Source organism: Lethenteron reissneri, chromosome 39 (genome assembly GCF_015708825.2).
Source record: "Lethenteron reissneri isolate LAM-NWPU_2019-01 chromosome 39, ASM1570882v1, whole genome shotgun sequence".
NCBI classification, from domain to species: domain Eukaryota; kingdom Metazoa; phylum Chordata; class Hyperoartia; order Petromyzontiformes; family Petromyzontidae; genus Lethenteron; species Lethenteron reissneri.
Window position 1 is genome coordinate 6,605,927 of NC_083817.1, and position 27,610 is coordinate 6,633,536.

The 27,610-nt window shown below is 47.3% G+C and overlaps 1 protein-coding gene across 1 annotated transcript; it reads right to left on the reverse strand.

The window, feature by feature from the left end:
- Window positions 1-221: 221 nt before the first annotated feature.
- LOC133351884 (beta-1,4-galactosyltransferase 2-like) lies at window positions 222-18,105 on the reverse strand. The gene is made up of 5 exons (XM_061567460.1): window positions 17,802-18,105; window positions 4,235-4,471; window positions 1,215-1,291; window positions 848-1,035; window positions 222-348 (listed from the first exon to the last, which is right to left on the reverse strand). Exons 1-5 carry the CDS (start codon window positions 18,103-18,105, stop codon window positions 222-224), a joined length of 933 nt encoding a protein of 310 aa, XP_061423444.1.
- Between the last annotated feature and the right edge of the window lie 9,505 nt (window positions 18,106-27,610).

The following is a 27,610-nucleotide window of genomic DNA, read 5'->3' on the forward strand; positions in this document are numbered from 1 at the left end:
TAATACATAGCTTTTAACGCGTTATTGCATTGCTTGCCGGGTGGACTTTTTGTTTTGTTTCATCAGTACTCCCGAATCAGGGGCAGGGTAACACGGAAAAGAAGAAGAGTGAGCAACACCATGGGCATGACTAAGCCACCAGGGCCCGGAATCAACAACGACAATGCGGGGCAGCCGGGGCAGCACCAATGGGCATCCTTGCAGCTTGGCCGCCTGGTTTCTCACCTGGTAGAGATGTCATCGTCCTCGCCACCCCAGCCCCAGTAGTTGTTGGGGAAGCCGTTTATCTTCTCAAACTGAGCCTTGGAGAGGCCTGACACTCCGCCAAAGATCATGTTGTACGGGAGCCTGAAAATAAACATTGTCGCGAATGTGATTATAAAACCTTGCAGCATTTTTCCGGTGCGCTACTTTTAGACTTGAAAGAGAATCATAGTACTATACTTTGTTGTGGGTGTTCGCATAAGTGTTTTGGTAAGCCTATGCACCCGCAATCTTGACAAGACATACACTATATTGCGTGCAATTATACACAAATGATGGCCAATTGTCATGAACAATAATGGAGTGGCAGCCAAGGAATGCAACACATCCAATAGGACGTCTGTCAAGAAAATCGAGTGATGAAATCGGTTTGTCCATGGGGATGCGAGGATTTTTGTATCGCGGGATCCCAAGCGGTGGCGACGGTTTGGGGAAAGCCTTCAACCAGCAGTGGATTGACCATGGTTGATAATGACGACGATGATGAAGAGGAAATTAGAATAGTTGGGCCTTCAGCAGGGTGGGCTCATCCCCCTCCAACCCCTTTTCCCCTTGACACTACGGGGCTGGTGTTGACCCTTACTGGAATCCGAGCTTGTCTACGGCGACAGAGAAGTGCCTGGGGTTGTCATAGCAGCGGTAGAGGTTGCGGTCGTCCATCGGCACCAGGTCGACGTCGCTGAAGATGAAACAGTCGTAGGGGGCGTCCTTGAGGGCCTCCACGTAGCCGATGTTCATGAGCTTGGCTCGGTTGAAAATTCCCTCTCCAAACTGCAGCCACCGCACGCGAATGGTCCAGTTAGCCAGACATTAGGAGGTAGTAGGTTTTGCCAAAGCAAGTGTTTAGTGGATCACCCGAATGTAACGTGTGTGTGACCATGAGAAATGCATGTGAACTATGTGCCGACATTCATATTAACGACCATGAAATCATTTGCAATAATACAGACCTTTGTTATTCCCCTGCTTGATGAGCGTTTCCCCATGCCGCGTTGGTCATTGGGCTTATCTGACAACGCATCATCAATGTAGTCAGTGCGGATTTGTTGATGCGGGGAGCAAAGAATAAAATAACAATAGAATTGCTGTGCTGCCATCTTCTGCCCACAAAGTGACGTTGATAATAGAAAATACTAATATTATACAGACCCTTGTCAATCGCCTGCTGGATTGAAGTCTTCCCACACTGTGTCAGTTATGGGGTGGTTTAACCATGTGTAGTGTCCTCCTCGGTGTGTGTGTTTAGCGCACACTCAGCTGGAGACGAGGTCGTTTCAGGAGGCACCTTCTCTTTCTTTATTTCCGTTAGACCACTCCGGCCGTTCACACTCACACAGATCGCCTCCTCTCTCAACCAAGTTGCCGTACAGCCCGGCCTAGACACAACCCTGACCACATTGCACTGACGACATCTATCGAGACAGCCAACTACTGTCTGGCTGCGCATTTATCAGGCAAAGGCGGCAGCGAAGAAGGTGGCGAAGACGATAGCGACAACGAGACGAGTTCACTCCCAGAACCGGCAGCCCGGAGCTCTCGCTCTCCACTGCTTTTATTCTACTTGGCACGGCCTGGTTCCACCCTGGCTGCGCTTCCCTTCTCGAACCCACTAGAGGGTTCCAGGGGCCTCCCGATGAGGTCTTCCGTAACCCTTGCCCCAGTTCCTCCGTCCTGCCGGCACACCCGTGTATATGCTCGATGGCATGTGCGCTAACTGTCCACTGCAGTTGCCGCTGCTGGACAGCAGTCGGCGCTGTGTCACTACACATGTATAACCACACTGGTCACTGATGTTTGCTTTGGTCACGAATCAAACTCCGCTCGCCAAGTTCAATGCAACAGCACTGACTGCTCCGAATGTTAACAATCATAATTACACGAATGCCCAGTTCATACACAGGGACGCCTCACTGTGAGTCTCATGATTCTTTTGGGAAGGGTGCTGCTTGATCTGTTTGGCTCATTGCTGATCCTCCACTTTAGTACAATTGTAGTGACATCGTTGGATGTCACTGTGTGAAGCCAGCCTGGGAGAGGCATGGTGCGGGATGTATTGACATAGCAGTCACCACTAAAGGTGGATGCAGTACCGGCTTTAGTGGGGCTCGGTGAGCACTGACTGACAGTGACGGATGGCACCACGCTCTGCGTGCAGTGCCAGCCCTTACAGGATAGATGGCGAGAGTGCCGAGCACGGTACGGGGTTACAAAGGGGCCATGGCACTCTGGTTGAACCCGGAGGACATGTGACCGGTGGTATCTACCCGGGCATCCCCAAAGGGGGGCTGGGGTGATCACGTGTCAAGGTGGAGATCCTTCTCGAGGTTTGGAGAAGGTGGGCATGGCTAGGGGTGGAGCGAGCCCCGCCACACAGGTTATAAGCCGGAGCCCTGAGTGGCACCGGCTGCTGTTGTCATCCTGAAGAATCGACGTTCCACGTTCGACGTCCAAGAAGAGTCATTAACACATGGACCTGGACCCAAGCTGGGGTCCCGTCCATTGTAGCTACTCTGAGTGTAATTAGTGTAGTTAGCCTGGTGGGCCACCACCATAGGTTGTTATCTGGTAAAGGGGCAGTTACACCTTTGTGTTAGCGTGTTAATGTTAATAAACGTATTGCCTCCAAAGAATAATACAGGACACGGAGTCACTATTGAACCCAGAAGTTGACGAATTCCACCCACACAAGACAGAAGGTGAACAGCAATTATCGGCAGCAGCCGAGGAACATGTATCACCAACTGGTACAGAATACAGTGAGACCTGATTTGGCTCTAAATAAAAGTAAGTGAATTTGCAAGGGACTTGGAACAGAGTGATGAAGAGGATGAGAGTAGTCATCACAACAGGAGACTCCACCCTCAAAGAGAGAGAAGCAAAAGACACTCACCTATGACAAGTTGGGCGAATCTACCATCGTGAGAAGGAGCCCAGTAGCATAAGGGATAACTGTTGGTTGCTACTGGAGACCATGGTGAAACAAGGGACTTTTGACTGCAACATGGGTGGTCGAGACGAGATATAAGCTGTGGTCATATGGTTAAGTTAACATGCTTTTGTAAGTGTTGTGTTTAATATGTTAAGAAGGGGTTATTTCTTAAGATGAAACATACAAAAAATGGTGCGGTAAAAGGTTTCAAGTCTGTTGGTAGGCCGATAAGTAAGTACCTAAGAGCTAAATTCCACAGGGCATTGACAAGCTGGAAAGGATTTCATCTAAACAGGTACTGGGTAAAGAATCCTAACAATTTCTGGTCAGTACAATGTGAAGCGTGGTTTAATAATACCAGAGTGTCTGGTCATTCCAAAAGCATAATACAATGCTCGTGTCGCTTCATGCACAAAGAGTTAACCCAAGATAGAGAGCTTATGGAGTGGTGCTATCTTGGAAGTGATATGATCTCTAGAGAAATTGTTTACACGATTTCATAAACTCCTTTCATGACCAGTTCAAGAAAAGAAAATACTGCAAAAGGTTTGCAAGGGGAAATAGGGAGTTTCGAGACGACATTAATTATATAGGGGAGAGTGTGGCACATTATGAATGGACCACTCTTTAAAATATTTCTTCGTGCAGCAATGGAGTAAAGTGTGGTTTTGTGAAGGTCGTTGTGCTGTGTGCAGTACATCAATGCACGTGTGTACACCACCATGCGATACTGAGTCGGGCCTGTAGGTGGCAGGCAGGATTATTGAGTAACCTGACCTGTCCACCAGTCATGTGGTTAATGGCGACTCATGAAAATTGCTGTGTGTGACATACGTGCTGTTGCATTTTACAGATTACCACAATAAATGTGTTTGCCCTCGATTTGGAGCACCTACCGACGTCCTTCATTATGAGTGTGCAACAAACGGTATGTTGAACATCCACTGTGAAAGTGGACGGCCGCCCATTTATTTTGCGGCTAAAATGCCTGCATTATTTAACCAGGGGGCAGCCACGGATACGGGCGGTGTGTCATTCCTACCTGGTTGACGACGTAGATGCCATACTCGATGGTCTGCTGCTGGAGTGTCGGGTGCAGGTAGTAGAGCCAGTACTTTAGGTGCTCATCCCGGTGCCGGAAGGGGATGATGATGGCCACCTTCTGTTTGGAGATGCAGTTTGCAGGACGGAACCGGCCACCTTCTTGCACCTTTGGGTTCATGGTCTTTGTCTTTTCCAAGGTCACGGGAATGTTAAATTCCACCAGACGGAGCCCCACTGCATAAATGCATGTGCCAAGCAGTGCATTAACTACAAAAATTCCGCTGAAACAAATGACCGCTTCCTGACTTTGAGAACCAGTATTCGATTATGAAAATGGTTACACAGTGGATTGGAAACACAGGAAAAATATATATTTAAAAATCTTGTTTCCTTTCTCAAATTTACACACCTTCAAAATCAATACATCAGCTGCATTATCATGAAAATGTAATATATATGTGTAGTAACATCGCGAATGTCACTGTGAAATGCCGGCCCTAGAGAGGCACGGTGTGCGATGTATTGAAATCGCGGACACCACTTATATGTGAGTGCAGTATCAGCCCTAGAGGGGCTCGGTGAACGCTGACTGACAGCGCTGGATGGCACCACGCTCTGCGTGCAGTGCCGGCCCCTACCTTTGGGTTCACGGGAAGGGGGTTACTATAGGCCGTGGCACTCTGGTTGATCCCAGAGGACACGTGACCATTTGAGTCTACACAGATGTGGTCACGTGTCAGGTCCGAGATCCTGCTCAAGGATTCTCCAAGGTTGTCGTGGCCAAGGGCGGAGTCAGCCATGCCGCAGAGGATCCCCGAGAGGGACCGGCTGCTGTTGTTCATCCTGAAGAAATCTACATTCTACCTTCTACGTCCTACAGACTCTCCAACACGTGGACCTGGACCTGAGCTATGGTCCGGTCTGTTGTAGCTAGTTACGGTGTAATTAGTATAGTTAGCCTGGTGGTCCACCACCATAGCTTGTTATCTGGTTAAGGGGCGGTTACCCCTTTGTGTTGGTATTAATGTGTTGCCTCCAAAGAGTATGTCTGCAACTCAGTTGAACTCACTACATACAGTGAAGGAAAAATTATTTGATCCCCTGCTGATTTTGTTTGTTTGCCTACTGACAAATAAATGATCAGTCTATAATTTTAATGGTAGGTTTATTTGAACAGTGAGAGACAGAATAACAACAACAAAATCCAGAAAAACGCATGTCAAAAATGTTATAAGTTGATTTGCATTTTAATGAGGGAAATAACTATTTAACCCTCTCTCAATCAGAAAGATTTCTGGCTTCCAGGTGTCTTTTATACAGGTGTAGGACTTAAAATGACACGCGCCACGCGTTTGGTTGCGATGCGAGCGTGCAGCGGACAGTGGGGGCAAATGAGGATATACAGTTGTTGTTGTGCCAATTAAGGGGTGAGGTCATTAAGAGACGCCACAGGTGTTAAGGGTAACTGAGGACGCAGGCCGGTGATTGGTCGAGAGGGTGAATGGTTGATGACTGGCGTCGGAGTGGCGACGATAACAGGATCACATGAGGCTGGGGGCCTGGGGGCGAGTAGCGAAGCGGGGGATGACATAATTAATTTGGGCTGATTGGTTCGGGGATAAAGGCAGTGAGCGTATGGAGATACGGGAGTCATTGTTAGTGTTGGAGTCAGAGTTGGAGTTAGCGTTTGAGTTGGTGCCTGGGACAAGAGTGTATAGTATAGGGTAGCAGTGGACAAGAGTGTATAGTATAAGGTAGCAGTGGATAAGAGTGTATAGTATAAGGTACCAGTGGACAAGGAGAATACAGTATACAGTAGCAGTGGATATAGAGAGTACGGACAGAGTAGCAAGGACGGAGCGTGTACAGCGTAGAGAAGAAGCGGAGTAACGGACCTTGGTGGAGAGAGATGGAGAGTTGTGCATTGAAGAGCATGGAGGAACATTGAGTGATGCTGTCGGAGATGTGAACCAGGGGCGGTTTCTTCATTAGGGCGATTGGGCGACGCACCACCAATGTCATTCAACCACAGAGTCACGCTAGCCGTCACTGTGCCTCTGGATATAGTCCAATCAGCGTCATGCTACGTTCTGTGGAGTACCGCCTCTTTTTGGGCGATTTCACTCCAGCTGAGAATCGCCCCGAGTGGCCCCATAGACTTACATTCAAAGATGTTTTTTTTCGAACGGGGGCGCTGCAATGCATTCTCTATGGCTTCCGGGAGGGCTCGCCCTAACGTGCTTACGTCATCATACGTGCTTACGTCATCATAAGTAAGCACGTTTCATCCAACAATATAATTTGTTGCCACCTAGTGGAATCTTTAATAAAATAAACTTGAGTGGTTTGTTTTAATAGTTAGTATAGAAACAAACAAGATGTATTGTAAGAGTCACTTTATTTTTCATTAATATTAAAGAAGTGAAGTTGCCTTTACATGCTTAAGCTGTTATTATCCATTGCATGGGTGGACCTTATCCTTATCAATCATCCAGACATTTGCCCCCCCTGAGAGATTTTGCAGGAGCCGCCACTGATGTGAACTATATGCAGAATAAAAGGAAAGAGAAAGACAAAGAAGTTGTCGCGTCAGTAAGAGTCCTACACAGGTAACGAGCTGAGATTAGGAGCACACTCTTAAAGGGAGTGCTCCTAATCTCAGCGTGTTACCTGTATAAAAAACACCTGTTCACAGAAGCAATCAATCAGATTCCAAACTCTCCACCATGGCCAAGACCAAAGAGCTCTCCAAGGATGTCAGGGACAAGATTGTAGACCAACACAAGGCTGGAATGGGCTACAAGACCATCGCCAAGCAGCTTGGTGAGAAGGTGACAACAGTTGATGCGATTATTCGCAAATGGAAGAAACACAAAATAACTGTCAATCTCCCTCGGCCTGGGGCTCCATGCAAGATCTCACCTCGTGGAGTTGCAATGATCATGAGAACGGTGAGGAATCAGCCCAGAACTACACGGAAGGATCTTGTCAATGATCTCAAGGCAGCTGGGACCATAGTCACCAATAAAACAGTTGGTAACACACTACGCCGTGAAGGACTGAAATCTTGCAGTGCCTGCAAGGTCCCCCTGCTCAAGAAAGCACATATACATGCCCGTCTGAAGTTTGCCAATGAACATCTGAATGATTCAGAGGACAACTGGGTGAAAGTGTTGTGGTCAGATGAGACCAAAATGGATCTCTTTGGCATCAACTCAACTCGCCGTGTTTGGAGGAGGAATGCTGCCTATAACCCCAAGAACACCATCCCCACCGTCAAACATGGAGGTGGAAACATTATGCTTTGGGGGTGTTTTTCTGCTAAGGGGACAGGGCAACTTCACCGCATCAAAGGGACGATGGACGGGGCCATGTACCGTCAAATCTTGGGTGAGAACCTCCTTCCCTCAGCCAGGGCATTGTTAAATGGGTCGTGGATGGGTATTCCAGCATGACAATGACCCAAAACACAAGGCCAAGGCAACAAAGGAGTGTTTCAAGAAGAAGCACATTAAGGTCCTGGAGTGGCCTAGCCAGTCTCTAGACCTTAATCCCATAGACAATCTGTGGAGGGAGCTGAAGGTTCGAGTTGCCAAACGTCAGCCTCGAAACCTTAATGACTTGGAGAAGATTTGCAAAGAGGAGTGGGACAAAATCCCTCCTAAGATGTGTGCAAACCTGGTAGACAACTACAAGAAACGTCTGACCTCTGTGATTGCCAACAAGGGTTTTGCCACCAAGTACTAAGTCATGTTTTGCAGAGGGGTCAAATACTTATTTCCCTCATTAAAATGCAAATCAATTAATACAATTTTTTACATGCGTTTTCTGGATTTTGTTGTTGTTATTCTGTCTCTCACTGTTCAAATAAACCTACCATTATAATTATAGACTGATCATTTCTTTGTCAGTGGGCAAACGTACAAAATCAGCAGGGGATCAAATACTTTTTTCCCTCACTGTATGTGTTAAGCAGGTCACAGTCAGCTCACTCGTTATGAGACTGAAACCGCTTTTCCACTGTACAATCGAGCCACGCGCCGAGGCCATGCCAAGCCAGCTCTGTGCCACTCAGGAGGTGCTAGGATGTCGCTGATGTCACGTGCAATGAAGGTGGAATGGCCGATTCACACAATCGACTGGTAAAAAGTGATGGAAATCATTGACGCTATCCCTTGTCCCTACTTGGCATGAAGTGACATGTACACGTCTGATAAGGCCAGTTTCACAGTTTGGGCCTGACTCAACTTGGAAAACGGCCAGCGGGAAAAGAAAACAAACTATTACGTGAAGGCCCCATGCTAGCATGGCTCTGAAGGGGGCATTCAATGTTAATTTAGTCGTCATTTTTTATATTTTAGTCACAATCTCAGTGTGTTCGACAACAAGTTGTGGAATTATTGTCAAGTTTTGGCCTGTGGAATTTCAAAGTCACCGTCTAAAGCAGACCAACATTTACTTTCTAAAGCAGTTGAAATGTTGAGTCTCAGTTACTAAATCCTAGTGTGAGGGTGTGAAATCTTTGCCTTCCACCTCCCACCAACGTTAATGGGTAGACATTCACTGTATAGACAGTTACTACGTTTGCTTTTCCTCAGCGCACCGAAGTCCTTAATAATGTTACTGAAATTATCTCAGTATGCGACCTTGTTAACACTCGTTGATTCTTCAAGCTCGCTAATGCCATCTCATTGTAGTCGGCTATGATTCATGTGGCCTCTGGCGGGCAGCAGTCATAGTTGCTCATCACGCTTGATCGTTTTTGCCCCCTCTTTGTCAACGTTGGGGGCCAGTGACACGCATACATCTGACACAGAGAGACAAGCCCGTGTGCGAGAGTAACCAGGAGAGCACGTCAGATTGCTCTGACTGTTTACTTTACCAGGTAAGGCCTAGTCTGTGCACACCTACCCTTGAAATGCTTTTAACTGACAAACTGTTGGGTTTACGTTTCAAAAAAGTACACAGATACAACACAATCTTGATTTGAAGTTTGCTGTCAGGCCATGTGGCCAGATGACAAACATGTCATCTTCGTATCTTTTCCACAAGGAAGGACATAGGTTGGATGTCAGGATGGCATCTGTTTAAAATTTCTCCATGAAAACATTCGCTACCACTGGCGACAAGGGGGAACCCATAGGGGTACCTGTGCCTGACACCATTGAAATCTTTGGGAACTTGGTCCAACAGGGACTGAATCCGGATGCACCAAGTTTGGTAAGGCACTGCCTTACCAATACTAACTTCACCTGGAATGGTACATTCTACAAACAAAATGAAGGTACCTCGATTGGTTCCCCCTTGTCGCCAGTGGTAGCAAATGTTTTCATGGAGAAATCTGAAACAGATGCCAACCTGACATCCACCCTACGTCCTTCCTTGTGGAAAATATATGTAGATGACACGTTTGTCATCTGACCACATGGCCAGACAGCACTGGACCAATTTTTCAATAACATTAATTCCATACACCCATCCATCAAATTCACCATGAAAGTAGAAAACGATGACAAGCTACCATTCCTTAATGTTTTGATCGAGAAGAGACCTAATGGCTCGTTGGTACATTCTGTCTACAGGAAACACACCCACTATCTAAAGCCTGATTCCCACCACCATCCAGACCAGAATAATTCCCTCATCAAAACACTACACCATAGGGCACGTTGCATCTCCGACCAGTAACACCTAGCCAGTGAGCTGGAGCACGTACATCAAGCCCTCAAGATGAATGGATATTCAAACTGCACAATCCGCAAATCTGTACCCCCAACCATCGGGAAAGAGCCATCTGAGGACCCAATCAAAACCATCACCTTGCCATACATAGCAGGTGTTACCAAAAATATTTACAAAATCTTGAACAAACACAAGATCCAGGTTCGATTCAAGACAGTACACAAAATCCGTGATTTGATCCCTTCTGTGAAGGATGTGATTCCTGATATGCAATACCCTGGTGTCTACAAACTAAGTTGTGTCTGCGGTAGCAGTTACATCAGGGAAACACAACATGTCTCAGACCGTGTTCGCGAACACAAGGCAGATTTGAAACACGGCAGAACCAATACCTCTGCCGTGGCTGATCACTGTTTTAACGTGGTTGGTTCACACGATATTGTTTTTTCAGAGACCAAGGTACTCTGCAAACCTTTGGGCTAACATCAAAGATTTGTCCATAAAACCATCCAGATTTTAAAACACAGACATAAATTCAACCGAGAAGATGGGTACAAACTGAGCAATCATTGGAAGGATGTTATTAACTAGGTAAGTCATAACTTGCTGTGATGTTTCCATACTTCCTGCCGTTGTTTAGTAGTTATTTCCGACTCTCTGAATTCTCACTGAAACGGCCACCTTTACGATGGTTCTCTGGCATTGACACATACTCTTATGTTTTTTCGGTAAAGTCACGTAAGTAAATAATAATAAAATAATAGAAATAGTAATAGAAAAACATAATAAATCACGACGTTTCGGAGGCAACACACGTCTCTGTCATTAGGTGGGACCGTCACAGCTAAATTTACTGTATTAAGTGAGGCAAAATTCCAAGAGACAAGCTCTTAAATACAAGTTAAGGGGGAGAGGGGGGGAGGGGCTCTCTGAATGTGGTAGCCAGTGAATGGAACGTGTTGGGGGGGGGGCGGGGCTAAAACAGAACAATCGGTGTACTTCGACTTGGGGTTGTAACCGGTGTTGGCTGGCAATCCAAATACAAAAAAGGCAGTACGCTGGGGATGTCAACACTCGGTAAAGTAAAATAGTACCTGTCAAATAAGATGGTACAAATATGCGTAGTTAAATCTTTTTTACATGGTTAATAACATATTTCCAATGATTACATAGTTTGTACCCATCATCACGGTTGAAGTTATGTCTGTGTTTGTATATCTGGATGGCTTCGTGTACAAACCTTTGATGGTAGCCAGAAGGTTTGCAGAGCACCTTGGTCTCGGAAAAGACAATATCATGAGAGCCCACAGCATTGCAGCAATGTTCGGCAATGGCGGAAGACTCAATTTTGCCGTGTTTCAGATCTGACTTGTGCTCGCGGACACGATCGGAGACATGACGTTTCGTTTCCCCAATGTAACAATCACCACAACTGCAACTCAGTTTATAGACTCCAGGGTATTGCAATTCAGGAATGACATCTTTTACAGATGGGATTAGATCACGGATTTTATGTACTGTACTGAAACGGACTTGGATTTTATGTTTGTTTAGAATTTTGCAGATCTTTTTTGTCACGCCTGCTTTGTATGGCAACGTGATAGTTTTGATTGGAGTTTCAAGTGGTTGTTTCTGTATGGTGGGAGAAACAGCTTGGCGGATCGTGCAGTCAGAGTATCCGTTCATCTTGAGGGCCCAATGTACACTTGTCCGCTCTTCAATCTTGGGTCTTCGCTTGTCATGTTCGGCATCGTGGGTCAGGCAGTATGAGAACTGACTGACCCAGTTATGTAGTGACCTCGTGGTGGTCTAGTACCCCGTTGCAATCTAGTTACCCTATTGTAGTCTCGTTACCCCGTTGGGGTCAAGTTAACCCATTGTGGTTTATGTAAGTGCTCTGTTGGGGTCGAGAAATAAACGTGTTGCCTCCCAGTGAAGTGTGTGCCTCCAGTAAAACCACTACAATAGAATCAGTAGATACTACTATAGTCAGTCGATGATACTATACAGTCAATAGTTCCTACTATATTCAGTGGATACTACTATAGCATCAGCAGATACTACTCTAGAGTTTAGTAACTACTAACTCTATAGTCGTTTCTGTTATAGTCGGTAGATGCTAATGTCGAGTGAGTAGATACTACTATAGTCAGCAGATTATACTATTGTCAAAAGATATGACTATAGAGTTAATATATACTACTATACTAAGTTTGAGTCCGGAGTCCTTACAACTGGTGTCAGAAGTAGCAATAATTAAATGTTAAGATATGGCAGAAGAAAGAACCCATCGGGTGCAACTTCGGACGAAGGAGAAGAAGTTGAAGAAGCCCCCCCCCCCCTCAAAGCAGCCCTGGAACAGGGATCCATGGTCAACAAAACCCTGGAACGATCGGGAATGGCAGGAGAAGACGTAACCGGAACCCAGCAACTGCAGCCGCAAGCCGCGGAGGGGTGGCAGAAGGTTGCAGGATGGCTCGACCTGCTCCTCACAGCCGTCGCGCAGCTCTCACTGCAGCTGGCCGCGACGGTGGCAAGCCGGAGGACCATGGAGAGCGCGGGACGAGACGCGACTGAAGAGCCCACGCGATCGCCAGCCATGATGCTTGCTGCGGCGGAGCAAGTGCGATCACCCACCACAAATGCTGCCGCGACCGCGGCATATGCGATGCAGGAAGCGGCCACCATTTCTGCCGCGACGCAGGTACCAGCGGCCATTTTACATGTGACCGACGCGACGCAGCAACCGGCCGCCATTACTACCGTAGCTGATGCGATGCGGCAATCGGCCGCAATGGCAACAGCGTCCGGGGGAGCGACCGAGTCGGTTCCGAGGATGCAAGAAAGAGCATCAGATCGGCCGTGATGGCTGCCCCCCATCATCGTTGTGGGCAGGGACTGGGCTGCTTTTACTCGCCGTTTTGAGGCAGCCTACAAGTCCGTAGGGTTGATGGAAGAGGAGGCTCTGTGGGTCCTGCTAACGGCCCTTGAGGACGATGCTCTTGCAGCATTCCGAGCCATTCCAATCGAGTCGAGGGCCACAATTCAACGAGCCTACAGGGAGATGGCGGCCGTCTTTGAGCCACCATCCAACATGCGGCAGAAGTTATTGCAACGGAGACAGGGGGAGGCTGAAACGCCCCTCGCTTACCACAGCGCTTTGATGGCGCTTGGGCAGGCGGCCTATCCGCGTATGGATCTGGCTATACTGGACTCGTTTGCGATGGAGAAATTGCTGATGTTGGCGCAGGAGACAGGGATTGTGCTGCCTGTCGTTGATGAAGAAGCGCAGACATCCCTATGGGTGGCCAGGTGCCTGCAAGCTCATGAAAGCATGAACCGGCGGCCTCGGGTAGTAGCCTGGGCAGGTGAGCCCCAGTTGAGCGGTGCCTCGACCACCCGATCGGCAAGGAGCAACCACACGACGGCGCAGCAGGATCCGGAGCTGGAGAGGGAAGGGACTACGGCAGTACAAGCCTGGGTTCAGCGGCAGGGGGAGACCTCGAGATTGGAGGCCTAGGAGGGAGGCGACCCCCCCCCTCCCCCAGCAAAGACTTGCCTTCACCTGCTTCAGATGTGGTCAGCCTGGACACATCGCCCAAGGATGCGGGAGCGACGCCCAACCAACTGCGGCATCACCTATATCCAACCTTCCGCCGACGTCCGCTACACAACCCAAGCAGGCAAGTCGTGACACACCAGACACCCAGCCCGAACCACCTCACGCATCTACGTCGAAGAGTTTGAACGTCATTTACATCCCTCATCCCTTAGCCATCAACAAGGTACAGCAGGTTCCCACTCTAGGCGGCTGGCCACATTCGAGCACCCAATGGATGAAGTTGGCTCGCCGGGTTGTGGCGGTGTCGGCCGGCACATCCGGCACATCGGCAGTGGCTGGCTACATCGAGGGGGTGGAGGTACGCATGTTAATAGACACAGGGGCCTCGGCCACTATCATCTCACAAAATTTTTTTGACACGTTGCCATCAGGGAACCGTTAAGTTATGCCAGTAAGAAATGGGTGTACTGCGGCTAACGGAGGGAGCATGGAGATTCCACCAGGCACGCAAATGTTAGTCCCTCTACGATACTGCAACCACTTTAAATTGACTGACCCTGAGGTGGGAGTGCTCCTTATTCCTTCAAACATAGTGATCCGCGGCCTCACGCTGGTGGGTGTGCAGATGATTTTACGGGTGAACCGGGAGCCATTTTTCCAGGTCCTAAATGGAGGAGTGAGACCCGCAGTGGTCCAGGCAGGTACGGTGCTGGCTCATGCGACGGCTGCAGGTTGTGAGGCTGCTAGGTCCCCTGGGGGGGACTTCATAGGCACAGTGGATTTAAGGGCCGAGGTTAATGAAAAATGGGCAGCAGAATTGTGTGGGGAAAACCAAAATCTATCCGAGGCACAACGCAACGATTTGCGGTTGTTGATACAATTTTCTGACATTTTTAGCAAGAGCAAATTCGACATTGGTCGTACCTCGCTGCTACAGCATCACATTGATACGGGTGATGCTGCTCCTATTCGACAGAACTCATATCGGCTGAGTCCTGACGAAAAGGAAAATGTACAGTTGGCAGTAGAGGAAATGTTGGAGGTGAATGTAATATTTTTGTCAACAAGCCCCTGGGGAGCACCGGTGGTATTGGTTAAAAAGAAAGACAGAAGCCTGAGATTTTGTGTTGATTTCCGAAAATTGAACAAAGTCTCATTGGCAGATGCATATCCACTTCTACAGATGGACGACTCCCTTGATGCATTATCGGGCGCCCGTTTTTTTTCCACATTGGATTTACTTTCGGGGTTCTGGCAGCTGCCCTTGGACGAATAATCAAAACCAAAAACTGCAGGTAGAAAACCTCAAGGGCTGTACCATTTCAATTGTCTTCCCATGGGATTACATTCGGCACCGGCCACATTTCAGAGGCTCATGGAGTTAGTCCTAGCAGGACTGCAATGGGATTCGTGCCTCATTTATTAAATAGCCCCACACGCCTCTATGGGATTCTCCCCGTTATATCTTATGTATGGCCGGGAGAATGAACCAACCATAGACACAACTTAATGTTGTATGCTGCAAAACTACAACAGTTAAAAAACTGATTTATTTTTATTTCACCTTCACATTCAATCCTCTATCTAGCCCAGCGGTGGTTGGCTATGCACGCCTAGAATCCAGCTTTGTGAAGGCAGTGAGGGTTGGTGGATCACACATTTTTTTGTAAAACTTCCTTCCCGTGCGCGTCAAGGTGCCATATACTGGGATAAAGTGTTGCTCCCTTGCACGCGTGGGTTTTTTTCCGCAGTTCCTCCGGTTTCTTCCCATGGTTTGTTCAGCTTATATTAAGTTTGTTTTGAAAGGCAGTGCCACTCGTTTTTTTTCTCAAGAGACTTGGCAATGCTGATTTGAATGTGTTTGGATAGCATGAATTGATTTGTATAAAGATCTGTGTTGAGATTGTGTTGAACTTAATTACAGTATACTGCAGAGTTGTGATAGACCGAGGCCGATAAATGTTCAGGTATGGACTACATTGGACAATATGGAAATTCTCATTATATGTAATATGTAAAGTCAAATTAAGTGCGAGGACAATATGTATATACAATGTATAGCTCAGAAACGATATTAAACAGTAATATGATAAATGCTCTGTAACTCTCAAGTCAAACTGTTTAACGAATTCTTATACCCTCCTGTCTTCAAACTCCACATAAGCGCATGCAAAGTTCTTATTGACCTTTGGCTGCTTACTTAATAAACCAAAAGTTTCCCCCTACGCTTGACTTAGAATACGCACTAAGGGAGGTTGTTTTCCACTTATGTTGCCTTGTCAAACCAACTACTGGCCCTCAGCCAAACGGCTATCGTGCGGTTGGCATGGGGGGGCGGGGTATTAGCATGGGGGTTGGCAAGGGATGTAATGTTGAGGCCCCCCCCCCCAATCTAAGCAATTTTTTTTACCAGGTTAGGCCCACTGAGCTATATAGCACTTTTTCAGAAGCGACCTGGCCACAAATGATAGCTCAACGAAGTGGCTTATCTCTTTGACATTTATAGCAGCCAAATAATCGAAACGAGTGATGTTGATTATAAATATGGAGGGGAAACACCGGAGGACCTTGAGAAAAATACACTCGACTGCGGGGATCGAGAGAACCACGTAAACTCCAACTACACAGCAGGTGTCGGGGTCAGGATCGAACCCACGACCTCTTGCATACCAGGCGAGGTTGTTAACATCTCGCCAAAATGGCGCCTCTAACTCAGGTGATAATTATGACTACGCTATTGATGCATGCCATTGTGTGATTTAATGGGTGTAACTTGATAGTATGTGCATAGTCAGCATGATAAACTGCAGTGATTAAAAATACACGTGGCAGGATCGTGTTCAGTGAATTACAATTGAAGGACTTAAGTCGTCCTTATTGTTTCTGAGATTAGAGGAAGGGGAGGAAATGCATGACAATAAGATCGTAAAATACGATTACAAACATTTGGGAAACTTGATATTAAGATATTATATCATGTCGCGGCGACTCGAGTTTGACTGCCGCTCACGTCCAGCAGCGGTGAGAAATTTCGGAAGCGGTTATTGGCTTCCCCTAAGTCGACTCAGCCGTAATTGTATAGCTGATGCTGTGTACAATCATGGACACAAGAGACTAAGGCGGTCAGGCATGGTGCTGGTAAAACCACTTCCTCATGCTCCGTTGCTGGCCTGCATGAGTGCTCGTCATAGTCTGTTCAAGGTATTTGATTTGTATTCTCTTTAATTGCCGCGTGTAGAAATGACACGACTCAAATTAAGCAATATTTGGAAGAACGTAATCAACCAGGTAGGGTATTGACTGTTATGTCAGCCGACTTTCTGTTGTATTGCATTATATTTCTAAGTTTACTAGGTTTGTTTTCGCTTTCATTTGTACCTGCTGATGATTGCTTGTGTTGAAATGGAAACGTCGTATGCTATTATTTAATTATTTTTCCTTTCTACGTGACTTTACCGAAATAATCAAAGAGTAATTCCTGCAGTTACGAAAGCTCCAAATCAAGTTTTACGACTCAAAATGTTGAGTTAAATATTAACTTGTGGAAATGACGCTGCTAGAAGGAACGATGGCCAATGGTGAAGGATAATGACGGAGTGGCAGCCAAGGTACGGAACGCGTTCTAGAGGTCACCCACAGGCAGGAGATGGAAGCGATTAAATCAGCTCGCGCGCGAAATGACGACTTGGGGGAGGTCCTTCATCCAGCAGTGGATCGATCATGGCCGACTATGATTGTGCTGTACGCGTGGGGGTTTTTGCACCGTGGGGAGGTCTCGTACCACCGAGATTTAAAGGAGGATTTGCATGGATGTTATATACGGCGGTCCATTTATAGATAGCCCACCCCCCAAAATAAAATAAACATGGAGAAAACGCATTAAATTATTGTACTCTCCCGTGTAGGGTAAGCAGCCATCCGCTCTAACAATATCCACTCAGCCCCTCCCCGTATAAATGCTCTAAAGTCGAGTAAAAAAGTTGCTTCAACAGTAACCACACAGAAGCAAGCTTTATCATAACGCATCAAACACACACAGACGAGCACATTGTATTATTATTACTAATTTTTAGCATTTAACATTTGATAACAGTTTTACCAATGACTGCGCCGTACCGTATCGTGTACTTATCTTTTGTATGCCCCTCTCACCTTGTCTAAGACCAGGTAAAGCTCACACACGTTTTTGTAACGTCATGAGCGCAATATAAATGCGAGTATTGTTACAATATGTTTTGAGGTGCCAGTGTAGTTACAAGTCAATAGGATTACTGCTATTGTCGTTACGGACCCTCTCAAGCCGGACGGGATGTTACTCACCAAGGCCTGCGGGGTCGTCGGTACACAGCTCCGTGGGTTCCTGGCGAGGACTCTGGCCCGGAACATCGACGTTGTCCTGCACCCCGAGCGTGGCGCGTGCGAGGTCTGCCTGGTGCCTCTTCCTCATCGGCGGAGGGGGCCACACGGCGTCGGCGTCCGATCGGTCCGTCAGGTTTCTTTGGCGCAGGAACGAAATGGCCTTCGCGGGCACCTCGGAGTACACGACCAAGACCACGAAGAGGTGGACCGAGCACAGGATTACCAGCGACACGCACACGGTCTCCAGCGGTTTTGACATCGGCATCTCAGATTTGTTTCGTCACACGCTCCTCTTGATCCCTTCCTTTTGATGCTGCTGATGCTCTCTTTCTACGTTCGGTCGAGTAATTAGTAATCACTGTGGCTGGCTCGCTAACTCGCTCGCTACACGAATAATGACGAATCTGTTATCGGCAGACAGCGGTTTGAAGTCACGGACGTGATATCTCACGAGAAAGTGAGGATTGATAGGCAGTGTAACTCAGAACTAACCTCTCTTTAGATCCAGCCTGCGCGGTTCCCACCTTATTGTATTATTTATTTCCAAAGTGTGTGGGGGTGGTGACGATGGTGTTTCATGATGCGGAGGAGAGTACGTCTTGGTGTGAATGCATCCAAGGGCTAAGGCGTGGTATCACCACGAAAGAGGAGGTCTCGGTAAGAAGCGGTAAAGGAAGAACTGTTGCTCAGGAGAGCGCTTATGTATGATGCAAAGCTGTAGCCATGGAGTGAATATTGGGGGGGACCAAATCTTTCAGGGGGTCCGGGGGTCTCCCCCCCCCCCATAAAAATATATATATAAATTTTAAAACTAATTTCCTGCCTAAAATATTAAAACATTCACTAACACATGGGATGCACTTTTTTATTTTTTTACAATAATGTCTAATAGTGTATTGTACTGCATTGCTCCGCTTTTTCTCTTGTTTCATTGTATGCAATGGTAGAGATTAAGGATTTATACTGGTAGGAACCTCCTGGTTACACCAGCCCACAGGGGATTATTGTGTCCGTCGTGCAGGGTGGGGCTGGGTGGGGAGGGAGGGGCTGGGTAGGGAGGGGAGGGTGGGGAGGGGCTGGGTGGGGAGGGTGGGGCTGGGTGGGGAGGGGAGGGGCTGGGTGGGGACGGTGGGGAGGGGCTGGATGGGGGGTGGGAGGGGTGGGGCTGGGTGGGGAGGGACTGGTCACCCCGTGGTAACGCCACGTAGATAGAAAAATAATAAAAACTATATGGCGTGAGCGCTGCTAAGGCAGGGAGTTATAAAGGATTGATATCGGTGTAGCCCAAGGGTTAGTGGGCGGGGCTAGAGATTAAATTTGAATGTAAATGTAAGATAGGAGAAATCTTGATTAACGAAGCTGTGGGGGTGGTCATTGTGTTGATAGAGATTAACACGTCAATGTAAGAAATTTGCTTGTAAATGTAAGCTAGAGAGAGCTCGGAAAGGAACATCGCCACATGGAGGTGGAAAAGGATGGCAAGCCGCCATTTACTAACACAGCTAACGGTGGCTGTGTTAGTGAATGTAACTCAGAGAGTCTAAAATAACTGCTAGCATAGGTAGGTAGGAAGGGAACAACACAGCCAGTTATGACCTAAACTGGTTAATAATGTCCTTCCAATGATTGCTCAGTTTGTACCCATCTTCTCGGTTGAATTTGTGTCTGTGTTTATATATCTGGATGGCTTCATGGACGAATCTTTTCTGATAGCCAGTGGGTTTGCTGAGTACCTTCATCTTGGCAAAATAAGTTTCCTGTGTGCCCACAGCGTTAAAATAATTATCAGCCACAGCTGAGGTATTGGTCCTACCGTGTTTCAGATCTGCCTTTTGTTCACAAACCCGATACCAAGACATGTCGCTTAGTTTCCCCAATGTAACTGCTGTCGCAGACACAGCATAGTTTGTAGACACCAGGGTATTGCATGTCAGGGATCACATCTTTCACAGATGGGATCAAATCACGAATTTTACGTACTGTTGAATTGTACCTGGATCTTGTGTTTGCTCATGATTTTGGAAATCTTTTTTGTGACCCCTGCTATGTATGGCAAATTTATGGTTTTGATTGGGTCCTCAGATGGTTCTTTCCATACCATAAGGAATTGTAATATGTATTATTTGATAATACGCTTCCAGGCTGCACTAAGCCTGTAGCTGTCAAAACGATTAAAGTTATTTCTATTTCTCTCAATTTCAGTTGCTCGTGATTCTGAAACAACAGAAGTTCTCTAAATTAGCGCCGATACTGTCTTCGTTGTTTTTCCCCTTGGCCAATGATGTACGTATAACTTTGCATTGTATAGTGAATATCGTGTAGAAAAGTGCCTGATAAGTGTTGTTTATCATTATTATTAGACATCTGGCAGTTCACCAGCATTGCTTTAAGTAAACACGATGGGACGCTTAATGTGGAAGCCATTCGAGGGCTTCCATGTGTAATGACAATCGAGCCTGCATGCGGTCTGAGGGGACTAGTGGCCACGGTACGTAATGACAAGTGTATCAGTTGTGAGTGCAAAGGAACTGGTGGCGACGGGAATGTTCGAGAAGGGAGCGTGGTCAGGTGACGGAGGAGGACGGTAGAGTCTGCCGGTGGAGCGAGCGTCCAGAGTCAGTGAGAATGATCGAGAAGGGGGGCGTGGCCTCGTGTTAATATATAAGGGAGATTCGTGGGAGACTCGGGGCTGTTGCGGTGGGATCTCCTCTGGATGTCAAGTGAACGTATCTTCAATGAAGTTCCATCTCAAGAGAAGTGTGTCAAGTCGTCATTACACATGCATTGAACAAAAAAACATCAAATTCACACGAACATAAATAAGCGTAAATGCTAATAAATGTGGCTCATCTCCATCTTCTCTGCAGCTGACTTGACCAGTCTCACTCGATCTGTATCGTGTATCTCTTTTCACATATTTGTCTGTTGTTTGAAATGTATCATCTTTGTTTGTCTTCTCTGTATATCTCTCTTCCTCTTCTCTCGTCCCACTACTGCACCTCTACATTTTTCTACGTCTCCCGTCGTGCTACATCGCTATCTCTCGTCTGAATCTCTTCTCTCGTTTCAAGAGGAGTTCATCAATTTAAATTATGCGGACCGAGGTGGCGGGGGCGCAGCATAATGTCCGCTTCGTTTCCTCAAATAGGCTCAGAAACCTACTAACCTGCTTGTACGAATGTACGTTGAACTTCTTTCGCATCGTAGGTAGCCAACCGCGCTCGTCGGATGTGCTTGGCAGAGCGATTCAAAGCCTTTCAAATATAGACGAATGAAGTATTGGAGACAAAGCTGAGACCATGTGTAAATATAATAATTAATGAATGGTTTACAAATATGATTTGCTCTGCAAAGAAACCAATATGTATAGCCCACGTATTTCTACTGTTTGATGTTCCAGCGCATGATACTTAATACGTATTGTAAATAGCAGACTGTATTACGTCCAATAAGCTTGCCAACATTTGTTACAACCCACAAAAGAAAAGTTTCAAACTCCTTAAGCCCTGTTTGCATGTTCGGTAATGCACATTATAGCTCACTGTCACTATAGTTATGCCACATTTACTTTTCTGATATATGTATTTGTAATGTTAAATGTAAGTTAATCTTGAAATTATTTTTAAGTTGAAATGTTTACACAGTGTCCTCATAGAGATGATGGGAGTAGCTAACATTGTCTAATATTGACCCATTGCTTATTTTTGAAAGAGATCATGTTTTTAATAACTTCAGTTCCAGGATGTTCCAATGAGGTTCTATCATGACACAATGCATGTCCAGCAAATTTCGTCAGAACGCACTCCCTCCCCACGGAACGTATAACAGCAGCACAACCACACGGTGTAACAGCCTCACATTATGATGGAACCACTACAAGTATTCTGTCAAAGGTGCAGCCCTGCATTTCTTGCTCACACCACTGCTGGCGGAAGGGCTTCCACCAACGTGAGCTCTAGAGGTCTCCTTTAGAGGATGTTTTGGCTTACTTTTTCATGTTTGTCTTTGAAGAGGTGGGGATACACACACTTTACCCTGCCACATGCATATCGACTGTGGTGAACCAATTTTGTACACTGTTGCAGGAACAGGTTGGAACAGTTAAAACCTGGCAAAGATAATGGACTATGTTATTTCAAAACTACAGTGGCATAAATCTGGGCTTACATTTGTAATGAGCAACTTCCGCGACATGTTGTATAGAGGGTACTTCATTTATTTCTCACACGGGCATAACACAGGCCAATCTTATCCGTCTTACTCTGAGTACAACACTTAGATATTAACGTCTCTACTAGCTCCACACAGCCGATCACTCGGTGTGGTCCCACCGCCCTCACTCGACTACGCCGTTGGTTGACGGCGTCACGAGGATGGCGATGAAAACCCTGCAGGAGATCTTCCACGTCGCCGGACGACGGAGAGAGATGACGGCGAGCAGCGATACAGTCCGGACCCAAGAATCCACACACGAACTCTGAGCCCCAGTCCGTCCACGCTTATATCTCCCCAGGCGCGACTAGGCTCTGCCTCCGGCCACGCCCAATTGTGGAACCTTCGAGCAGGTTCCTGGGGCATCTCGACCAACCCCGCCTATTACCTTTTCCCCAGATACCTCTCCCTTTCAAATTGGATGTTGTCTTAGTGGTGCCCATACCCATGCTCCCCTTTCCGAGCCAGCAGGTGTCACGATGTCATTACATCACCCCCATAATAAAAAAAATAAACGTCCCGGCTAATACTAAAGATATACAGGTAAGTGCACCCATGCACAGGTTTAAGTACGACAATAACAGAGCTATCAAAACAAGACTCCAGTATTTTCTGAGAAGGCGGAACAATCTGCAGGAACAATTAAAACACCTAATGAGGAAACCTGTGCAAACTGAACAAGATGGAGGGAAGAGAACACAACTCAACAACCAACCACATTCCCCTCTCCCATTCTTGAGCAATACCCAGAATAATGAAATCAACGGAATCGCAAGCTGTTAGACCGGTGTGCAGAACGCGGTTTTTGGCTTCGACGACTCGTCAAGAGGAAGCTGCCAAAACCCCGATGACAAATCGAGAGTCGAAAAACCCGTGCACCGGACAAGGCATCTAGAGAGTCGTCCATGCGCGGAAGTGGGTATACGTCGGCCACAGAAACCTTGTTCAACTCAGGGAAGGCAACACAAAACCTAAGACTATTGTATTTTTTCTTAACAAGCATGACGGGCGCTTCCCAAGGGCTAGTAGAAATAATATCGGCGGCCAACATGTCGTCGACCACCCGTTGCACATGTTCCTTTTCTACTCGACTCAATCGGTACAAGTTCTGATGAATAGGGCCGGCCTCCCCTGTGTTGATACGATGTTGCAACAAGGAGGTACGACCAATAGAAAATTCACTTGTGTTGAACACGTCGAAGAACTTTCACAGGAGCGATTACAAATCACTTCACTGCTCAGAAGACAACTGCAAATTTTCTCGACACAGCGCTTCTGCCCACATCCCATTTACAAATCCAGGTTGCTCTACTGCACCAACCACACCTCTTGACGCAACGGCATCATTCTCACAAAATGCGGTCATGGCGTGAGCCAAAACCGTACCTGCCTGAACTGCAACCGTACCCAGACCCACGTTAAGCACTTGTAAGAATGGAGCTTAGTAGGTGCGAAGGACCGTCTGCATGCCAACTAGCACCAATCCGCGAGTCCACAGAGTCAGAAGCACTCCAGCCGTCGGATCAACATTTCGCAACTTTTTGCGATAGTGTAATGGTACAAGCATCTGTGAGCCCAGCAGGATCTGCACTGAGTCCCTAAAAAGAGCTTGGACAGTGACACACGCTACCGTACGCACATGCGAAGATGGCAAAAAAAACTATTTGCGACCCGACGGCATTTCCACACAACCCTGATCAACCATAATTTTATTAGGCATCCAATTTAGAAAATCGGTACCCCAAAGGCAGGGTACTGCCAGCGTTTTTGAGATTAGTACGGGCCCGACCACAGCGACCTCGCGAATTTTGATGCGGGCATCCACCTGTCCAACGATGCCCATGCTCCCACCATTTGCCACGACACAAGTATTAAAGACAGGTCGCACTTGCAGAAATCGACAAGAATTGAAAAATAACATCGGAAATAATGGTGGCCGAGGCTCCCATGTCCACCAAGACACGTACCTCAATACCCTGAATAGAGCCAGATACCGCCGAGTAAGCCACAGCCGCCGCGATCACCCGACGCACCAATTTCCACCACTGCGTCATCAAAGCTAGGCCACCCATGCGTAACCGTATTTTGTTGTCCGGTGTCAGTGTGTGTGTCATGCTGAGTGCGGATGAACCCTGAATCATTAGATGTCTGAGATTGCAAAATGGGCCGGGTGTCTGATGTGTCTCAACTCGCCTGTTGGGGTTGAGATTGAGCCCTTGGAGGAGCAGTGGGTGCCGGAGTCGTGGTCGGTGTCCAAGGACGGTTCTGGCATCCTCGCGCGAAGTGCCCCGGTTGACCGCACCCAATCTTCCTGCTGACGCGGTCTTCAGCTCTACTGATGCCGCACAGCGTCCTCTCTTCTCTAGTTCCACACCGGGAGCGCAGCAGCATCATCAGGCGGAATCACCATTACTTTCCGTGGCGACAACCCCTTCAGCTCCCCGTCTCGGCCGGGGTCCCCTGTCCATGCCGCCATTTGAGCCCATCGCTGCAGATTCTTGTGGGCCTGAAGACACCTGGTGGCCCACCGGGATGTCTGTTTGTCTTCGTCACACAGGTAAGACCACACCAATTTCTCTAGCCAGTACCAACATTCTTTCCGTGACGAGCAAGTCGAGGGCCTCCAGATTCACCCCGGGGTAATCTGCTTCCGCCAATGCCAACAGCGCGCTGCAGTAGGCGAGAGGCGTCCTGGCCTCCCCTCGCCTAAGCTCAAGAAATTTCCTGCACGTGTTGGAAGGCGGCTCGTACACGTCTGCCATCTCAGCATAAGCACCTTTTTGCCTTTTTAGCAGCAGGAATAGCTCTGAAGACAGCAAGAGCGTCGTCATCCAAAACAGTCTGCAGAGCGATCAGCGCCTCCTCTTCCGTCCAATGTACTGATCAGAAAGCCACTTCAAACCGCCAAGTGAAGGAGCTCCAATCACCTGCCGCAACGAATTATTTAATCTGAGTTAATCTGCGAGTACGATCGGTTTTACTTTCCATGTTCCTAGCGGCAGGTACCACGTCTTGCTTATCACGCTTGCTTTGTAAAATGCCGGACTCCATCCGCGCCTCCCCCGTGCCGTCCGAAATGGCGGCGTCCTGCTGCGCATCCTCCTCGCCACATGTAATGGCGGCTGTTGCACTTGCGGACGCCAGGATGTCGACTCCGGACTCCTGGTCGTTCCTCCCCGGCGATGTCGGCGCTGAGCACCCCGCCACCATAGTCTCCGTGATGAGCCATACCGGCTGAACGACAACGGCCTGCAACTGGTCCAGCTGCTTCGACACCTTCCTCCAGCCATCCTTGGGCTGCTGGTGCGGAGATGCTGCATCTGGATCCACTGCCTCTGGCGCAGTCAACTCCACCGCCGTGGCTTCAATAACTGGGACCATGGTTCCCGGGGTCGGCAGGAGGTCTTGGGCCCCATTTTCATCGTCGTCGGAAGACACCACAGGTGGGTTCCGTTTCTTCTGATGTTTGGACATACTGTTTTCTTCGCTGTTTAACACAAGTTATTTTTCTTTCCAACCACTTCTGACTCCAATGTAATGAGCAACATCCGCAACACGTCATATAGAGGGTACTTCTTTTATTTCTCAAACAGACATAACACAGACCAACTTTATTCATCTTACTCTGAGTACAATTACATAGTAACGTCTCTAAAGCGACACATAGCCGATCACTCGGCGTGGTCCCACCTGCCCTCACTCGGCTACACCTCTGGTTGACGGCGTGACAAGGATGGCGATGGAAACCCCGCAGGATACCTTCCACGTGGCCGGACAATGGAGAGAGATGACGGCGAGCAGCGACGCAGTCCGGACCCAAGAATCCACACACGAACCCCGAGCCCCGGTTCACCCGCGCTTATATTTTCCCAGGCGCGGCTAGACTCCACCTCCAGCCACGCCCTATCGTGGAACCTTCGAGCACGTTCCCGGAGCATCTCGGCCAACCCCACCACCTTTGCCCCAGATACCTCTCCCTTTCAGATTGGATGTTGTCTTAGCTGTGCTCATACCCGTGCTTCACTTTCCCAGCCAACAGGTGTCTTAATGTCATTACACATTTACCAACGCAGTTTTAATTTGTTCATAGTGTATATTAGTCATATCACCAAATATTATCATAACATTTCCAAATTCTGTCCCAGACTCATCCAATGTAAGGCACATGACTATAGGCACTTTCTGCCACGGAAATAAGCTCGTGTTCAGGTGCCAGGTGGATTATTAGATCGCATGATCATGAGAGATGGCAATCGCTGGGAAAGCCTTCATCCAGCAGTGGATTGATCATTGCTGATAACATGAAATAAACTACTGAGTTAAATATTAAATAAATAACTGCTGCCCAATAGTACGTGATGTCTTTAGGGCATATACAGATGGGTGATTCTAAATGTGCTTTGTATTTAATTAACCCAGGTCCACTCCAATCAGTTGCACACCTTCGCTTGCAATCACCTAATTCATCTTCTTGGTTTTTTCGGTAAAGTCACGTAGAAGGGAAGTAATAAAATAATAAAAATAAAACATAATAAAATAATTCTCACGACGTTTCGGCTACAATGCAAGCAGACGTCTTCAGGTGAAGAATGACGGCTGCTTGCGTTGTATCCGAAACGTCCTGAGAATTATTTTATTATGTTTTATTTTTATCATTTTATTACTTCCCTTCTACGTGACTTTACCGAAAAAACCAAGAAGATGAATCCCTGCAGTCACGAACGCTTTAAATCGAAATTCCCCGTATAGCCTGGACAGACTGTTGGGGCAAGTATTGCTAAGTGAGCGCTGAATGGAAGTCAGGTAACATGCCAGCATTTATTCAGCGAATCAATGCACAGGCAAAGACAAATATCCCCCGTATAGCATGGACACATTGTTGGGGCAAGTGCCATGCCAGCCTTTATTCACACGAAGACACACACAGATTAGTACGTACGGTACGGTAACATACATACAGGCAAAGGTTCCCCATATAGCCTCCATAGACTGTTGTGGAAAGTGCTTCCTTGAACACCTATGTCAAGGCTGGCATGATTAGCTTTAAATCGAAGTCACCTAATTCGTTTATTTGTGGACGTCGCTGCAATCAGACCAGAGAGACAGAACTCATCCATCAAGAATCGATCTATTCGGCGATTTGTCGCGAAGTAGTTTTGTTTTCCTTTCATCACGTGCGCTTTTGTAAACTACAATTAGATGTTACAATCCTAAACGCGCCGTTTCATTTCTCATTGTGCAGTAACTCTCTCAGATGTGTGGAGAAAGCAGCCTCAGGTGATGACTGAGTCACGCGATGTCGAGAGCGAACTGGTTGTAGAACATATCGTTTAGATTTGAGACCCGTTTTAGCATTTCAACGGCGAACCTATAAGCCCAGAAGGTCATCTAGGAATCCATCATCGCATTACAGACTATGCAGTACAATATTGCATGTCAGACTCGCTGGAGACAGAGATATAAACAGGCGAAATGGCCGTAGTTGTGAACGCATTTCAAAGATTATGGTTATGCACAAATAGGTTAACAGACGCAAATAAAGTAAGAAACTTGTTTAA

Coding starts and splice junctions, on each gene's coding strand:
- LOC133351884 (XM_061567460.1), bottom strand. CDS start 18,105: ATGCCGATGTCAAAACCGCTGGAGACCGTGTGCGTGTCGCTGGTAATC. Junction 1,292..4,234: donor CATCTACGTCGTCAACCAGG/TAGGAATGACAC, acceptor GCACTGACTACA/TTGATGATGCGTTGTCAGAT. Junction 349..847: donor GTAGACAAGCTCGGATTCCA/GTAAGGGTCAAC, acceptor GTTTATTTTCAG/GCTCCCGTACAACATGATCT.